The sequence below is a fragment of the Amblyomma americanum genome, chromosome 1 (genome assembly GCF_052857255.1).
Source record: "Amblyomma americanum isolate KBUSLIRL-KWMA chromosome 1, ASM5285725v1, whole genome shotgun sequence".
Lineage (NCBI taxonomy): Eukaryota > Metazoa > Arthropoda > Arachnida > Ixodida > Ixodidae > Amblyomma > Amblyomma americanum.
In genome coordinates, this window is record NC_135497.1 from 488,299,966 (window position 1) to 488,318,634 (window position 18,669).

Sequence of the window (18,669 nt, forward strand, 5' to 3'; positions counted from 1 at the left end):
ATGAACTCCACCACATAATTCCCTAACATCCATTCCCTAACTTCCCGTGCTGGGAAGATGGCACGTAAACATAAGACAGAACAAGGCAGCGTAACACAGGTCTCTTGTGTCCTGTCTCTGCTCGTTGTTCTCTCATATATTTTCAGGCTTGCGTCCATTAGGATAGCTAAAAACTGCTGTCCCATATAGGTAGCAAGAATAAAGACCCAGGTCGTAGGAGGTGAAAGAAACGGCACCAACAAATCACGGCATTTGCGGGTGCACTAAGAGCAGAGACCAACTCCTCGGGTGACTCGCAAACACGCCCACATGTTATTGGTCTATTTTGGGGCGTCGGCTAAAGCTACGGTAATTGCGCAAGTACGGTGGAAGGATGGGCATTTTTTCGTTCCATTTTCATTGCTTAAACTCAAATATTTAGCACAGACAAACCGTGTGCGAATTCTGCTTAAGTGCCCCACGTTGTCGAAGGAAACAAAATACGTTGCGTTTTGCTGCCGATCATCCCATCAATTTTTAATCTACGGCAGACTGCTACAGACGCGCTGTCCGCTGTTTAACAAGTGAAAAAAGTCGCCTTACTTGTAGTGGTAGTCGTGCTTGTTGTCGTACTTGTAGTCGTAGTCGTGCTTGTTGTCGTACTTGTAGTAGTAGAGGTAGTCGTAGTCTCTGTCGGACTTGTAATCGTACTTGTACCCGCAGGTCTGTATGTGAGAGGCGGCGTTCTCCTTTCGCCTGATGGCCCGGACGCGCCGCCACTGCCGCCACTGCCGCCACGGCCGCCACTGCCGCCACCACCACCACCGCTCTGGCCACTTGGTTCATCAAACGGGTTAAACTCCTCCTCGTCGACGCTAACTGCCAATGGCCATTGTGTTCGTGCGAGCAAAAGTGCAGATAGTAGTAATATCTCCCCCATCAAAAAGTTTTCTTGACATTACATGGCCATGCTAGTGTTCGGAGCCTGTTCATTTCTTTCATTGCATGTGAAATAATGGTAACTATTTTACGACGAAAAGCGCCAACATTAATATTTGTGAAGCTTCCGTGCAACAGATGTTATCTACTCAACCGTGTGTTGCGGACAACAAAGGTACTGCTTTGAACAAGTTGGCTCGACGTGACGATAAGAAACAGCGGGGAAACTGTAAGTTGGAAGAGGACCGACTTAAGTTCCGCCGTCTCTCTCAACTTTCCCGTCTTCCCGCTACCCAGCATAATGTCTCTAACAGCCGGGAAGACGCAGAAATAATGAACATGAGACTCGGGGCTGTACTAACTGCAAACTGTATTTTAAGTTTTAGTCAGCCTGATGTCTCATTCTGGCCTTTGGTAGCCATCAATTCCTTTTTGATACCAAAGAATCAGGGAGGAAAAGAGCAGGTGTCGTCTACCAAGTATCACTCAACTGTGGCAGAGCCCACATCGGCCAGACCGTACGGTATATTGGTGTTGTCTGGTTTGTGCGGGTTTAACTTCCCCAAGCGACCAGGCTATTATGAGGGACGCCGTAGTGAAGGGCTGCGGAAATTTCGACCACGTGTGGTTATTTAACGCGCATTGATATCGCACTGTACAAAGACCTCTAGAATTTCGCCTCCATCTAAATTCGACCGCCGTGCCCGGAATCGAACCCGCGTTTTTCGGGTCAGCAGCCCAGGACCGTAACCACTGAGCACCGCGGTGGCTGGAGGTATATTAATGAACGAATAAGGGAGAACGCGCGTCCCTTCGGAACATTCAGCAGTTCAAAACTGGCACTCCATTATAAGAAATGCTCAGGCTGCTCCTCTGCACTGCACAAAACTACCATCTAAGGACGGGCCAAAATCAGCACGAACAAGAGATATTGGAACCTCGCTCAATCACCGCTTGGATGAAAAGTGCGTCAGCGATACCTCAGTGACATTTTTACGGAAAGACTTGCTGCTTTTGTGCAAGCAAGATTGGTTTCGACCCCACTCCTTAGTATCCTGTCTAGTCGTAAGCACAATGGCATAAATCCTTTGAGTAGTAAGGCAGAAACTTGGGCTAGTTGGATATTGCTTGAACTCATATTTTCTAGCGCTTAGTGAACACAAGGGACAAGAACACAAATACACAGGACGTACGCTAGTCTTCAACTGTCGTTTAATCGAAAAAACATTCAATATAAGACATCTCAATTGCTGATATTCACACACGCTCAGTAGCAACGCCACGTTTCAAGAACAACTCTTCTTTTGATAGATAAACAGATGGGGTGCTGACACATTTTGAACCTTCTTTATCAATGCACATAGCTTCGAAAATTTCCCGTTCCGATTGCGTTTTTAGTGTTCCTAGAATGCTTGTTTCATGCAAGATTGGTGTGCAGGGTACAGGGTCAGGGTCGCCAGGGTACCGTTCGATGAGACAGCGTTTGCAGTGCACCGCGAGATTCACCCCCGCCGATATGGATTCTGTTGGCAACCGGTGCTCTCTCAGCCTTTCATTAACGTATCTTCCTGATTGCCCGATATAAGCCTTGCCACAAGTGAGCGGGATTTTATAGACAACACCCGTTTTGCATGGTACGAACTTCCTTTGGTGGTTCTTGGTGCACATTGGCTTCCTTGCCTCGCTGTTCACGAGTGGGCACAGGCGCACTAGTTTCTTCGGGGTAGTCAAAACAAGATCGACGCCACACTTTTTCGCCACCTTTTTTAGACGGTGCGACATGTTGTGAACATACGGCATAGCCACAAGCTGAGTCCGCCGCTGGGGATCGTCACGGTTAAGTTGCTTCCCAGTTCTCACTTCCTTCAGCAGCTTTTGCGCAACAGATGTTAGAGTTTCCTCTGGAAACCCGGCGTTCTCTAGGCGAAGCTTTTGCAGTCTCACACTTTCTGTGATGCAATGCTCGCACGACTTATTGAGAGCAGCTTGGTTGAGAGAGGTTGGTTGTCGAGAATTTTATTTTTATCTTTGTCGAATACGTTGCGCCAGTCATTGCTGTATACGACTGCGCGGGCAGTCTGGTCACCGGAGAAAAGGTTCACAATAAACACATTAGCGAGTAGCGTTTGTCCCATCCAGTTCTGTTGTCCTTGTCTTTCCGAGTGCTTAAAATTTAAGGCGAAATTCATCCACTTAATCGCAGTAAAATTTACCGTACGTGCTCAGCTATGAGCGTCACTTTTTTTTCACGAAATTGGCAGGATGCGGCCCTAAACTAGGGTGGCATTGTTCTGTTCAATTTTCGATGTATATTCGGAGTGCGCTTCTTTAATGTACCATACAGTCTGATGCCACACGTCACCCGCAACTTCTATATCTTAAATGATGTTCATCGCTAATTCCTTCTCTCCTGCTCGAGTCGACCATCCTTAATTTGGTCATATACGGTTGCATCTATTTATTGCATTAGAAACTCCAGTAACTCTAAAACTTTTAATAAAAACCTCTATTGACACCGCTAAATGCTTGCTTCTTTTTAGCTGCCCTTATGGTGTCACTTTACGGTGGGCCGTGGACATCGAGATGGGCCTTTCAACCATTTGTTCTACATGGCGCACAAGTGCACAGTGGTGCTTCTGGAAGAAAATGAAGATAGCTGCAGGTAGCTCTCGTCATCTAGCAGCGGAAAATTGTGGATTTGCTATATGAATTACTGTATCCAAGGTGTATGGGAGCAGCCCATACACGACGCGGCCCTTAGTCGAGGGCACACTTGGTGACCGTGTTTGTGCTTCCGCGAAGAATAGTCTTATTACTGACAATACTGCATTTCAAAGTTCTCCCGTCTCTAGATTTTACCTCACTGCATTAACTCCGGAACTGACTCCGTGGTGAGCGTTTTTAAAGAGATACTGAGGAAAACTGCGCGCAATTATTTTCACGAGTAAAAATTTGATTCTCCACCTGTTTCAAACAATGTTTACGTTTTTCTGGCTGAAAAATAAGAATTTGCCAGCCCGAAAAATGGATTTAAATATACTCCCGCCAGTCAACAAAAGCTGATCACGTCCTAAGCAAATACTGAAGTAAATGGCGCAGTGTGGGAGCTTCAGAGATCCAAGGTTGAGAGTCGTTGCTGTGACTACAAGGAGGTACGCTATCGATGCAGGCCAACTTAAACTTGTACTGAATGTCCCTTCCATTGAACGGCTGCGTACCATAGAATCTGTTACCCTCGTTATGTGTATCGACACACAGCAGTTCACCTTCCGCATGAGCCATTGATGGCTTCGAGAAGATTTTTTTGCCTTTTTTTACCGTAAAAAATTTAGTTACAGTACCGTGTTTGCAGCTAGGTTGGGGTGGCCGCTCGATACAGTGCCCCTTTACAGCACACAGCTGCAACATTTTGCGTAGCGGCTGATCGAAGCTGGCAGAGCATTGCCAGTTCTTGTGCCAAGTAGGCGGCCAGAGGGCAGAATGTGGCACCAATAATATGGCGAGCCGTCGGTTACTGCTGAAGACTTCGCATAACCTCTATTCTCGCTCTAAGAGCGTTCGTCGTGAATTCCGAAGTAAAAGGCGCCTTTGAGATTATTCAGTAGCCTCTTCATCTATATCCCCCAGGGTATATTTTCGCGGCCCCGCATCCAGTGTCTTCATTAGTTTGAGAGAACATGACGGATGCATTCATATCCCTCTATACTGCTATACTGTGTGAGTTAATTTTACGTGGTGATCGTAAATTAATTTCTACGTGAAAGACAAAGATTGCTGTATTACGGGATAGATAAATGGCAACAAAAATTAAGGATAGAGCTAGTCTGTTTAATGGCTATTATCGGGTTGCCCTGACAATGGTTTGATGGAGACTGAAAGAATACTGCAGGAGACAAAACCAGTGTTTTGTAAGTATTGCCGTTGTCACTTTTAAAATGATCTTTTGGCTTGTCTTTTGCGTAAGAAAATTCTTTTATGTAAACAAACCATGGATAACCGATTTATAACGCAATCAGTACAGCTAAAAAAAGTACTTGGGGGGGGGGGGGGGGTGCTTTGAAAATGAACATGCACACACGCCTTTAAGTTCTGCGGGACAGCAGGAAAAAATTTTGCAGCGAATTTAAGAAAACTGATTGGGCGTATCGGGCGTAGATCATATGATACTGGCATCAAGTGCACAATGCGCACAAACAGGCTCGAGAAAAGTGACGACAGCAGTACTACGCACATTCAATGCCATCATTTACGTTCATTTGTATGTCCTTCTTTGCTGACTCATTTTGATTGACAACCGATGAAAAGTTTGCCTTGTTCTTTATTCTTTTCGCAAAGTATTGCTTATTTTGTATGTCATCTTGCTGTGAAGTGTGTTTAGTTATATTCATATTCGTTACGTTTGGAGTGCATCGTTCTGGTTGTACATGTAACACGAACACAAGGTAATGACGCTATGTGATTCTGACTGTACACATTTTGTTTCCAAATGTTGTATAAAAAGTGTATAATAAAATATTTTATGTCGGCACTATAGCCCTTGTCCTTGCCTTTTTGCGGGGAAGTTATAACCCCTTCCGCACCAGCTATGAGATAGTTTGACAAGTGCAAGTTTATTGACAGCGACGCCATGAAAATAGACCTATTACATTTGCTCGATTTCCTCCCCAACGGTGCAAAGGAGAAAAAAAATATAACCTCCAGTGCTTCGAATATTACTGTAAACGTAACAGATCACTTCCCATGAGCGTTATCGTTACGAGGGCTTCCCCTTCATTCATGGTAATTTGATGACATTGTGCTTTCCGCTACGTGCTATAATGACATCCCCGCCTGCTATAATGACATCCCCGCCTATTTGATATTCTCATTAACTTTGTAACATATAATGCAATTCGTGACTTATTTTATTGGTATACATTCCTTTTTAGCATCTGGTTATTTTTGTTGCGCTCTACCTCTCTATTACAATTGTATTTGGTTTGATTTACCAAACGCTGCTACTTCCAAAGTAAGCGATAGTATTGTTCAGTGCAGTATAATTAGTTTTTCCCGCGACCACAGAAATCAAAGCTGCTGCAGGCAGAGTAACCTGGGAACTGGGAAAAGCTACAATGAAATAATACAAATTCGTTCCATTACGGGCTATGAGGGACAGCGCACTGGAGCGCTTCGATCTAATTCGACCCCCCGGGGGTAAACAGCCGGAGCGTTGTTGCATTTAGCGTACGCTGAAATGTGGGCATAGCGGCTGGGTCCTGAGCCGGCCTTACATCACCCGGCACCCTGTGCAAGACTTTGCCACCCCCCCCCCCCCCAACCCCACCCGCCTCTCTCTCTCTCTTTGAATGTATTTGTGGGGTTGTTTCTCTTGATTTTTATTGGCCGTCCTAACGGGGGGGGGGGGGGGGGGGGCACTTCTAGTTTTCATTCTTTTAACATTCTCAATGTAGTATTTGTACTGGCGTGGGCAGGACACTTAGTTGTTTTTTATTTTTCTTCCCCCTCTAATTTATACCCCTTGACATCCTTAGATCTTGCTATTGGCGGTCAATTTTTTACACGTTTTCATAGCATTTTGAAGAAGATGAGTCTTAAAAGCAAGCTGCTTGCGATAACGCAACTCATCTATTATGCTGGTGAAATAGAAACATTTATTGCTTAAAATGATTACAGCCCAGCCTCAAAGGACAGATGCAAACGTTCTTCAAAGGAGGCTCTCAAGACAGTCGCTTCAGACGACTGATATGACATCGCGACTAACCCTGTTAATCCGTGGTTAACCCTCTTGCACCTGGCGGCCCCTTGCGATGTCACTCTGGGAGGTGCGGGAGAATTAACTGCGATATCATGACAATCGGCCGACGAAGCAGCGTAGCAGCGACTGGCAGCGTAGCGGCTGGCAGCGTCGCAAATTGCGACAGCCACCATATTTACCATTTATATATACCGTTATGAACTGCTTCCTTGATGACGTCCATGTAAAAGCGCTTTTTCGTAGTACAGAAGTGGACACAATTAAATTCACCAATTTGTTTGCAAAAATGGGAAAAAGTTGGCGGTATCTTGCGGTACCTTTAAAAACGAAGTTTCGTACCTCAAAAGCGAAGCCTCATTTTTTCAGTTGTGTTACACAGGATGGATCCCGGCAATACATCATGCATGCATATTACAGAAGTCAGAATGAAAGAACAGCAAAAAAAAATGTCGCCAATAGCTGCAGCAATAAAAGTATGAATAGTGATCATGCGTGAAATTTTTCATTCATACATTCATACTAATATATTTTGTATAGAAACGAGCACATTTATTAAAATTAGTTGACCAAAACAAAAGGTTCTGAACCCAGGTTAGAACTCTAAGTGCGAACTCGAGTCACCATATTCGGACAACGCTAGAGTCACTAATTTGAAAGCATTACAGGTGAACGTGACAGTAACAACCTGAACGTCTATCTAGACGCTATTTGCTTCTAGACTCCAAATTCTGTGTTCTGCCCGACAGCAGCTGAACAGCTTCAGAATGTTTTTGAGTAAAGCTATATCAAATTTTCTTAAATAAGTATTAAAAGAATAAACTTAAACATTTATATCCGCGAATACTTTTTGATGTCGGCCGTTTGAATGCCGCTACGCTCTTTAAAAGTAACAAGAATAGCTCAAATTCAGGCGAGCTAGCTCTCATACTCTAATATATCAAGATCACACGCCCCAATAAACTTCTTAGATAATAGCAAAGGGCTGACAATTTGCAAAGTTGCTCCACGACAAGCATATATGAGCAGCCGCGAATACTTTATGTAGCTGCATTAATGCATGGTCATCGTAACAACCTTCTTTATTTAAAGCTCCGGTCGAGACACTGGGTTCGAGCTCTGACATGTGTTCTTGTCTGCAAGGCAAAAGTCACCCGATAAAAAAGTAAGCGTCGAAATGGACGCAACTTCAGCAGTCCGAACCATTTCTGCAGCGTAGCTCGCTACCGAGCGCCATCTTTCATATTTTAGGCAATATCAGGTTTCAATTAAAAGGCCTCAGGAAGCTTCTTGATCAAAGCTATACCAGATCGTTGCACACCATTTTAAACACCATATATTTGGGTACCTAAAACCGGGAAGCATTTTCGATATCTATCCGCGTTACGGTGCTATACAGTTTCAAAGTCTGGAAAAATGCCAAAACTTTGGCCCCCTCCCGTAGGCAGCATCGTATAATATTCAAACGCGCTGGGAAGCTCGTGTATTAATAGCACAGGACTGAAACTTTGGCACATTCCTCAGCTTAGTGTATATTACACAAATCCACGAAGCATTTTTTGTAGGTGCTTTTGTTCACGTTTTACGATTTTTTTTTGTACCCCTTCCCATTCAGTTACGCTCCCTGTCGCCGCCACTGCCGGTAGATGGCGCATGTAGTAGATGTCCCAGAAAGCTGGGCATGCAAGCCTTCTGCAGGGTTTGAAGTACCTATTCAATTGGAAATGAGAACACGTGCACAGGGTGGAAAGCGTGTGATCTGCCAGGAAACACTGAGGCGGCCCCGAAAAGGGCCTTTATTAAGGTTGGCAGCCGTTTTGTGCCTTTTCACTTGGCAGCGACGACACAGCGTGTGCGGTCCCCATGGTTTTGCCTCAGCTGTCGAAGCAATCCTCGGACATGACCATGACCTTCGACATCTGATGTTTTTATTTAAAGACACAGGGACCAAAGCCGTGCTGTATGCAGTGCGATCGCCATGTGGTTCCACTGACGGCGAACAATAATCCACCTAGCCCGTCTCTTTAGACGAATTCAGGAAACGACTGAAAAGAACAAAAGTAACGAGTAAACAAACGTGTGCTGCATACAAGTTAGAACGCAAAGAAACGAAGGCGCGCGGCGCTGGGCTACAGCTGTAGCGAGGTCTAATATGTAAATTTTCACGGCTGGCGTCGATTTCTAGAAAGCGCGAGTAGTCGGTACGGAAATAAACAAAGGCGCACTGGAGCTGGGTAAGTCTGTAGCTAGAAGCACGAGTTTTTGTCTCTACCGCCGATATCCACACCGCGCGATCGTCATAAGTTTTCTTGGACTTGCTGTTGAAGCTGACAGCGATCATAAAAATTGAGGCCGCCGACTGTAGTGGCAGAGGCTTGCCATTGAAAAGAACAAAACCGTACACTTTGTCAACCAGGCAACGAGGCCTAGCGCTAGTTTTAGAGCTGACTTGGACAAAGCGCGAGACGGCGCGCGCTTCTAACGCTTGCCAACGCAAAGAAACAAAGGTGCGCTGCGCTAGGATAATGCTGTAGCGAGGTCTAATATGTAAATTTTCACGGCTGCCGTCGATTTCGACAAAGCGCGAGAAGTCTCTAAGGAATTAAACAAAGCTGCACTGCACTGGGTGAATGCGGGATGCTTAGGGCCAGGCGCGATTTCCACAATGCGCGAGTCGGAACTTCTGGACTTACCGTTGCAGCTGATACCGATCCTAAAAGGCAGATTGTAGTGGCAGAATTATTGTGGCCACTTTTACCCTGGACTTGCCACTGCAAAGGAACAAAGGCGCACTGGGGTCGATGCCCCGGCCTCTCGCCACGTGGTATCGGTCGGCGGCAAATAAGGACAGCATCGGCTTGCCAGACGCATCCAGGAAACGATGCTGCAAAAAAAAAAGTTACGTTACAAGCGCCGCAATTTGGTGAGTTCTGCAGAGAAAACGAGGTCCTGGAATGCGCAAGGCATGTAGGTAAGCGGTACAGCACTTCATGAAGCGAAATTTGAGATAAAATGAGTACCTTTATGTCGCTGGCGATTTCTCGCGGGTCAGCGCCTTTTGGGGGTCGTCGCAATGTCATGGAAGCAAGAACTGTACAGAAATTTCAGCTGGCTGTCGCCGACGAGCGCACCACGCAAAAAAGCCATACCAGGCTGGACAGCACCCGAAACGCGCGCGGCGCCGCCACGGCTCACGAAGAGAATGCCCGCGGACCACGCACGCCCGGCGGCCGGCCGGCCTTAGCGATTCCCTAGGCTATCTAGGGACAGGCCGAGAGAGGCGCGGCGACCCCACATCCGGTTGAGAACGAGGGCGAAGCGAAAAAAACGTCACGCAGACACGCATCTCACCGACCAATCGGCGTTTCCAGCCTACCGACCCGCAAACGCTTCTACTGTACCACCCTCCCAGCGAGCAGCGCCCTTTATTGACAGTAGCGGGCAGGCATCACGGAAGGAGCCACCCTCTCACATAGTGCGGGGCGCGCGCTGAGCACACTAGCCAGTATATTCTAGGCACCATAGCTCGGTCGAGGGAAAGGAAACAGGACCCGGTCACGTTGTCGTCCCTGCGGCTTCCAGGTGGCCGCGCACATGCGTCCGGAGGGCAGCTGCATGACACAGGAATGCTGGCTCTCTCCCCGCAGGTGTCGAAAAATCCTGCACTGGTGACCGGAACGAATACGCTTATGGTCGTCGCTGGCATTCCTGTTGAACACTATCGTTAATTGCTATGGGGACGCTATCGTCGCTGCTTCCGGCATTCCTGTTCGAACACGTGGGGACGCTATTGTCGTCGTTCCCTCTGGCAGTCCTGAAGTCACGTCTCCCCTAGAGGGCTCAGCCACCCTCGCGGTGGTCTTCAGGGAATCCTCCCCATGCCCCACTTCGCCGAATTCCACAACAGGAAGGAAGCGCGAGCACAACAGCACCCCCGCCGCCAGATATTGCGCCCGGAAGATGAACTGCTCGCACGTAGCTCGGCTGACTGGGCGTGCCAGGAACCAAATGCTCTTTGGGAGTCTTCTGATGGCCTTCAGTGCCGAAGCTCGGCATCGCTTCCCCTCTTCAGATGGCCGTTTTGGGAAATTCTCTGCAATGCTAGCCAAAAAAAGATCACAGACGCCAAACCACACCTGACAAAAGCACGTGCCCTCAGAACCCACTCATCCCGCCAGACCAAAACTCAGGGCCAAAACTGCACTTAGCAAAAAACTTCAACTAAAACTTGAAGAGATCAAATGTTTTGCCTGAATGAACACATGGTGTCTACCGACGAGTAGTAATGACAGGGCACCTGTCCAAGGCATGTGCTCCCGCTCGAGGCACACGTGGATAGGAAAAAAATTCGCTAAATGAAATCAGGTTGGTGCTTAGAGGGCACGCGGTACGGGAATAGGTGACTTGATTTGGGCGACGTGGCGTTCAATTTTGCCCGCCAAGATACCTAGAGTCAAGGTGCGTTACACCACTCGCTCTTACTTATCCTTGGCCGAAATAAGGAAACGTACTCCTAGGTATGTTACCTGATTATGAACAACATTACTGCGAAGGAAGTGGGAGATATGCGCTCTCCATTAGGAAGAGAATATGAAATAAACCTCCAAAACTACAAATTTGGGGGACATCCCCTTTTGTAAAATCTTTACTAGCTAAAAGGCTCGGCTTAGCCCGTCGGCATTTGTGTGGAGCTTGCCTTTCTTGTAGCGAACATCGAAGCTGTGGTGCTGGAGTGCCAGGCTCCACCGCAGTAGACGACCATTTTTGGGCGATATATTGTGCAGCCAAGTCAAAGGACAATGGTTCGTTTATACTGTGAAACCGGACCCGGAGACGTAGCATGCCAGTTTGACTATCGGCCAAACGAGACATGCGCATTCTTTTTCAGACGTACTATACGCATCTTCCCGCGTGCTGAGCTTGCGGCTTAAGTAAAGGACAGGCCGTGTGTGCCTGCCATCGCTTTCCTGGCAAAGAATAGCGCCTAACCCGCGGTCGCTGGCATCACATTGTATGATAAAGGGTTTCGAGAAATCTGGCGCTGCCAGTATTGGGCGCTCGCTTAGGGCCGTTTTCAGACTCTGAAATGCCTTCTCTTTCTTTTGGTCCCAAGAAAGATTGGCAGGCTCACTTTTTCTCAGCGCGTCGGTCAGGGGGCTGGCTAAATCAGAGTAGCCCTTTACGTAATGCTGATAATAGCCTACTAGGCCAAGAAAAGCCGTGAGTTCCGATTTTGTGGTTGGGCGACGGTAATCCACCACGGCAGCCACTTTAAGTCCTGCAGGTCTGCGTTGGCCTCTTCCAACCACGTGCCCAAGATAGTTCACTTCGGCGCACCCCAGGTGGCATTTTCCCGCTCTTACCGTTAAACCAGCCTCAAGCAGTCGGCTCAACAAAATACGCAGGTGTTCAATGTGCTCCTCCCAGTTTAGTGAGAAAACGGCCACGTCGTCAAGGTAGGGGAGAGCGAAATCTGCAAGTCCCCGCAGCACTTGGTACATTAACTTTGAAAAACAGTACGGAGAATTTTTCAAGCCGAAGCTCAACATTACAGGGCGAAACGTGCCCGCGGGGGACACGAATGCTGCGTACCTGCTGGCGCGCTCAATGAGTGGCACCTGCCAGTAACCACGAACTAATTCCAGTATGGATATATATTCTGATTTAGCGACTGTTTCAACCCTCTCCTCGATGTTCGGAATGGGGTAGGTCTGGTCCACTGTGATTGAATTCAGTCGCCGGTAGTCCACGCAAGGTCTCGGATCCTTCCTTGCTTGGAACCTCTACAATAATTATTGGTGACGTATAGTCACTTTCACAGGGCACTATGACGCCAAGTTCGCACATACGGCGGATCTCCGTCTCAATGATTTCTTTTTGTCTTGGAGAGACACGGTACGGTTTGCTCCTGATTGGCTGTTCGCTGGACAGCTGAATGTCGTGTTCGACGAGGGTTGTTTTTCCTGGCTTGTTTGAAAACACCGCCTCAAAGTCGCGGACGACGTTTTTCATGTCTCCTCGTTGATTTTCCGACAAACGTGGCTCTCTGTCGACTGAATTTAGCAGCTCATTCGCTGCCTGCTCGTCCTCATGTATGACATAAGGTATGTCTGAGATCTCTTCCTCTGGCATGTTCAGCGCCATGTTAACCATGGCCTGACGCTGCACATAAGGCTTCATCAAATTACTGTTGATTATCCGATTGTGTTTGTTCTTAAATTTGACCTCGTAGTTGGTGTCCGAAAGCTTGGACACCACCTTAGCTGGCCCTTCCCATTGCACCTCAAGCTTGTTCCTTTTTGACGGACGCAGCAACATCACCTCGTCGCCAGGTTGAAAGGTGCGCTTGCGTACCGATTTGTCGTAGTACACTTTAGACAGTGACTGCGCTGCTCTGACATTTGCTTCCACGAGGTCTCTGGTTTTCGCAAGTCTTTCCAGTAGTTTTAGGACGTATTCCACTACACAGGGATCCTCTCTGTAACCCTCCCATGACTCCCTTAGCATGCGCAATGGGGTCCTCAAGTCACGCCCGTAGACTAATTCAGCGGGGCTAAATCCTGTGCTTTCGTGGGGGACGGATCTCATTGCAAAGAGTGCTGCTTGAATGCAGCCTTCCCAATTTCCCTTATGCTCAAAACACAGAGACTTAAGTATCCGCTTTAGCACTGAGTGCATACGCTCGACTGGATTTGACTGAGGGTGGGGAATGGAACTGCGGATTATTTTAATCCCACGCCGTTCAAAGAACGTTGTTGTCAAGCAGCTTGTGAACACGCTCCCGTTATCGCTTTGTATCTCTGCAGGGAACCCCACGCAAGAGAAAATTGACAAAAGGGTGTCTACAACACATGCAGAACTTAGCTCCTTCAAGGGAATGGCCTCGGGAAATTTGGTTGCCACGCATAGTGAAGTCAGAATGTAGCGACAGCCAGAGTTGGACGCTGGCAGTGTGCAGACAGTATCTATTACAAGACGCCGAAAGGGCTCTGTAATTATGGGAACTAGTGTCATGAGTGCTTTTCATTTATCCATCGACTTGCCGACCCGCTGGCGGGTGTCGCATGATCTAACAAGCAGTTCCACATCTTTCCAGCAGCGAGGCCAGTAATATTCGAGGGCTAATCTAGCTTTTGTTTTCGTTATGCCCAGGTGGCCCGCCCATGCATTTCCGTGTGCGAGCTCTAGAAGCTGCCGCCGGTACTTCTCAGGCACTAGGAGTTGCTCATATGCGCGTCCCTTTGAGTCGCAGTATTTCCGGTACTGAAGGCCTGATTTCTCATGAAAGCTGATGTTCTTTCTGGCGACTCCCTCGCTCACTTTATTGCTTAGAGCTCTTAACGATGGGTCGTTTTTCTGCTCTGCAATAAGTGCTTTCCTATCAACCTTAGTCAACTCCTCCCAACAAGTCGAAGCAGGTGTTAATGTCGAACCCTTCGCGCGGGCTCCTGTTGCCCCATTCTCTACGGAATCGGCAGTTCCTTGGATTTCATTAGCTACCGCTTGTTCGGGAACCCCTTCATGGTCATGCTCATGCGGTTTAGACGGATCAATTTTTCTGCAAGGATCCCCCGGCTGGTCGGGAGAGTGGTTCGGTGCCTGCTCATTTATCGGAGCGCAGTCGAGTTTCTTTGCGAGCTTTCGCGCTCGAGAACGTGTTAGCGCCATGCAAGCCAAGCCCGAGGTGTAAGAGAGACCTTTCTCTTTCAGCAGCTGCTCGGATTTGTTCGAAAACAGGTAGGGCAAGTGTGTCGGCAAGTTTGCGCTAACTGCCGCTTCTGTGTCTAGCCTGCCAAAAGTCCCCTCTATGGTCACCTTCGCTATAGGCAAGCATGCACTCTGTTCTTCGGCGACCTGCTTAATCCAGGCGCATTCGCCGGTGTAGTCCGTGGAGGAAACACAGGACGGGTGAGCAACATCCATGGCAGCCGCTGAATCCCGCAGTGCCCTGAATTTCTTGCCATTTATGACCACGTCCCGCATGTATGGCTCCAGCAATTTAAGGTTTTCCTCCGACTCTCGCATGCGCGCGAACGCCATATTTTGCTGTTTGTAGTTCACTGAGATGTGACCATCCTTGTTGCAATTATAGCAGACAATGGGTTTTCGCGCTTCAAACGCGCGAGCTCCAGGTGCCTGCTGTTTCGGCGAATCGGCAGATTTGGGTGACTCCATCTCGTTTTCGCTACCTCCTCATTTTGATCCCGCTTCCTCTGTTTGGCGATCTCGGCGTGCTGGTGGCACCCTTCGATCGGGGATTCTCTTTAAATAGGTTTCTCCCTTTCCTAACCTGTTATCGTACCCTGCCTTGCTTTGGAGGTTTCGGCGAACGTAATACTCGTCTGCGAGCTGTGCTGCTTTGTCTAGGTCTATATCTGTTAGCCTATCTTGCAGCCATATCCTCAGATCTTCTGGAATCGCGCTATAGTACTGCTCTAGTGCGATGCACTCCAGTACCTTGTCATGACTTCCGTGCACCTCAGCGGTCTTAAGCCACTCGTTTAGGTTGACTTTAAGCCGGTACGCGAAGTCAGTATGCGACTCTCCGCCTTTCTTTGCCTGCCTGAATCGCTGCCTAAAGGCTTCAGTAGAAAGCCGGTACTTTCTAAGCAGTGCGCTCTTTACCTTCTCGTAGTCATCACACTCTTCCCGTGAGAGGCGAGCCACCACTTCGGCCGCCTCGCACGGAAGGAGAGGAAGTAACTTCTCCGACCAAGCGCTCTTGTCGATGTGCACCTTCCCGCATGCGCGTTCGAAATTTACCTAAAAGAGTGCAATATCGCCTCCCACGCGGTATGGTGAGACGAGATCCTGCAATCTCTGCCTCCCTTGCTCCTCTAACGAAGCTACAGGGCTAAGGCGCGCCATATTCCCTCCGTTCGACGCGATTTCGAGCTCCTTCATTTTTCGAGCATGTTCACGGACCTCCCGTCGTTATTGGAAGTGTTGTTGTTGTTAGCCTATCAAAAGATGGCACATACCCACACTGGGGGATCGGCCAAGAATCGGGTGGCTATTCACCTGAACGCAGTTAACAAAAAGGAAAAGCACGTGGGAGCGCAACACCAGTGAATTCTTCGTCATGAACAGAAAAGGGATGAGAGTTTTGATTTCAAAATTATAAGAATAATAATAAAGAGAGGGATTAAATAATAATGATTTAGTCAAAATGTAATAATTGATAGAAAAGAAAAGTTTGGAACACTTAGCAAGGCAGTCGGTGAGATTCTATCAGGAAATTTAGAATAGCGGTACAAACAGATCTGTGGCTGAACCCAAATGTGGTGGCGCCAAATGGTAGCAAGAGCGGGCTGCTCAAACTAAGGCCAAGATGCTGCAAGGGCTCCTCCAGCAACCTTTTTCTCAGAGAGTTGAATCGGCGACAATACAGCCAAAAATGTTCTATAGATTCAGGCTCACGGCAAAATGAACAAAGGGGAGAGAGCGCCAAACCCGACTTGTGTAAATAGAAATTTAGAGGGGGGATGCGGCAGCGCAGCCTCGTCAGTGATACTTCAAGCTGCCGAGAGCAACAAATTTTCCTGTTCCAATAATATTTAAGGTGCTCATAATCCACCGATGTTAAAAGTGATGTGTCTTACGTGCCTAAAAACGCACGTCGCCGAAATCTAGATGTTGTAATATAGGCTGTAGCCGGGATGATTGGCAACACGGGGCCGCTGAGAGAAGCCTTTGCGAGAATGTCAGCAATCTCATTTACTGTCACACTGCTGTGACCGGTAACCCATACTAAATGAACAAGGCTCAAATGCGGAGGAAGTAGGGATAAGAAAGTAGTTAAAATGGGATCGTCAACATGTGCAGCGAGGGACGAACACAAAGATAAAGAATCAGTAATTACTGCAACTGCTATAATAGAGGGGTCTAGCTTGCGTAGAGCAAGTACAACTGCTAGAAACTCTGCTTGAAAAATTGGGGTGAAATCTGGAAGGCGCAGTGAAAAGGACCAGTCTAAATGCGAGCAAAATATTCCCACACCTGCTTTTTCATTGCATTGCGATGCGTCAATGGCTATTGCTATATCTGTAGGTAGGGTCCTCAGATGATCTTCTAGAAGACCATTTAGAATACTCGGTGGCAAAAGTTTTGCATTTTTTGGGAATATGTCGTCGAAACCAATGTGGATAGCGGGCCCATTGCGAAGCGCAGGAAGGATATCATAAATGTTTACATCTAAAGGCTGAAGTAATCTTTGCACAAACACTACCTGAGGGGAATGGAAATGAGACCAGGGGACACCAAAAAAGGAGGTCGGCTGAGAACAGAAAATGCTTTGGGAACGGTGGAAATGGGATTCATAGATCCTGAGGTAAGTTTGCACAGTTAAAAATTGAAGTCGTGATAAGAGAGACGGAATGCGGGCTTCAAGGTACAGCACATTGATAGCCACAAATTTTGGAAGGCCGAGGCACATGCGAAGTGCTTCCCTCTCTAAAAGGACGAGAGGACGAAGTTTATATGTAGCCGAGCCTGAAAACAACACTGATCCAAATTCTAAAATTGGCCTGACATAAACAGTGTAGATCATTAATAGCGCATCTCTGCGTATGCGGTACCGGTGATGGCATAATCTCCGTAACATGCCCACGGCACGAGCCCCTTTCGCCGCGACATGGTCAATGTGAGGTCGCCAGGTGAGTTTGTTGTCGTAAATGACCCCTAGGTATTTTAGGGATTGAACCTGCGGTATTATTTTTAACTGGCAAGTAAGAGAGACCACTACAAAAATGAATAGAGGGAAAACAAGAGTGGCGCACTTGCCAACATTTAACTTCAGATGTAATGCGCTCAACCAGTGCTCAAGTGTATTCAAATATGACTGCAACAGACCATACAGAGAATGTATATCCGGCGCAGCAGCAAAAAACGCAATGTCGTCCGCATAGACATAAGTGCGTACATGGCGGTGGAGAGGAATTGAGCTCAACAGAATATTAAAGAGCACAGGAGAAAGAACAGCTCCTTGCGGTACACCTCGCGTTTGTCTGTACCTCTCTGAATGAACACCATTATGGACGCAAAAGAATTCTCTGTTATAAAGAAATGAAGATATCTATGCAACTATATAATCTGGAAATTGAAGAGACTGTAGCCTATGTATCAGGATGGAGTGTTCTACACTGTCGTAAGCTTTGGCGACGTCTAACGTAACCAAAGCCACGACCAGGCGTTGACGACGAGCAAGGTGAATTCTGCTCTCAAGATCAGCATGTATATTCCATATCGAACACCGTGGCCGGAAACCGAGTTGGCACGGGCTGAGTATAGCTTTGCGGTCCACAATGGCTGATACCCGAATTAGTAACGCCCTTTCTATCAACTTTACCACGTTTGATGTTAAAGAAATTGGCCTAATATTATCCAATTCATAGCCTCCACCCTGATTTTTAAGTAAAGGGATCACCTTGGACAGCTTCCACTCAGAAGATACCCAAGCGTGTTTGAGAGAGTAGTTTATTAGGTGCAATAAGGAGTTGGGAGACTCTTCAAATAGAATATTGGTCTCTCTTGAGCCAACCGAAGCTCTTCTTTTTCTTTCTTCTCGCACAACTCCCGTCTCTCTTGAGCAAACCGAAGCTCTTATTCTTTCTGCTCGCACAAATCCCGTCTCTCTTGAGCCAACCGACGCTCTTCTTTTTCTTTCTTGCGTCCAACAATCGTTTCCAAAGCCTCGTCGACCTCCTCAGTAGTCACCTCCTCCTGCCGCATAGCCTCGAGAATTTCTTTCTTTTCGCAGAACGTAGCGAAATCCTCAGCTCCTGGCAAATTTCGAGCAGGTCCTGCACTTTTAACTTCTCCATCGTGAGTTCCACCATGCGTTAGCAAGCCCACTAAAACAAAAGCCCTAGCCTGAAGTAGACAAAGCAGTTTCATTAAATCAATTTCCCAGACAACAGGAATCCGCACCTAGCATCTGCCTGTGCTAGTACGGTCTGGCGAAATGAACGGAAAACATTGGGCACTCACCCTGCCAAGCT

General features: G+C 47.4%; 1 protein-coding gene across 1 annotated transcript in view; it reads right to left on the minus strand.

Annotated features, from left to right (window-relative positions):
- Positions 1-18,669, minus strand: part of LOC144127504 (uncharacterized) — a 173,881-nt gene that overhangs the window by 150,932 nt on the left and 4,280 nt on the right. Inside the window, exon 4 of the mRNA XM_077660499.1 lies at positions 583-704. Within this exon, the coding sequence (XP_077516625.1) occupies positions 583-704 (122 nt within the window). The remainder of the gene's footprint in view (positions 1-582; positions 705-18,669) is intronic.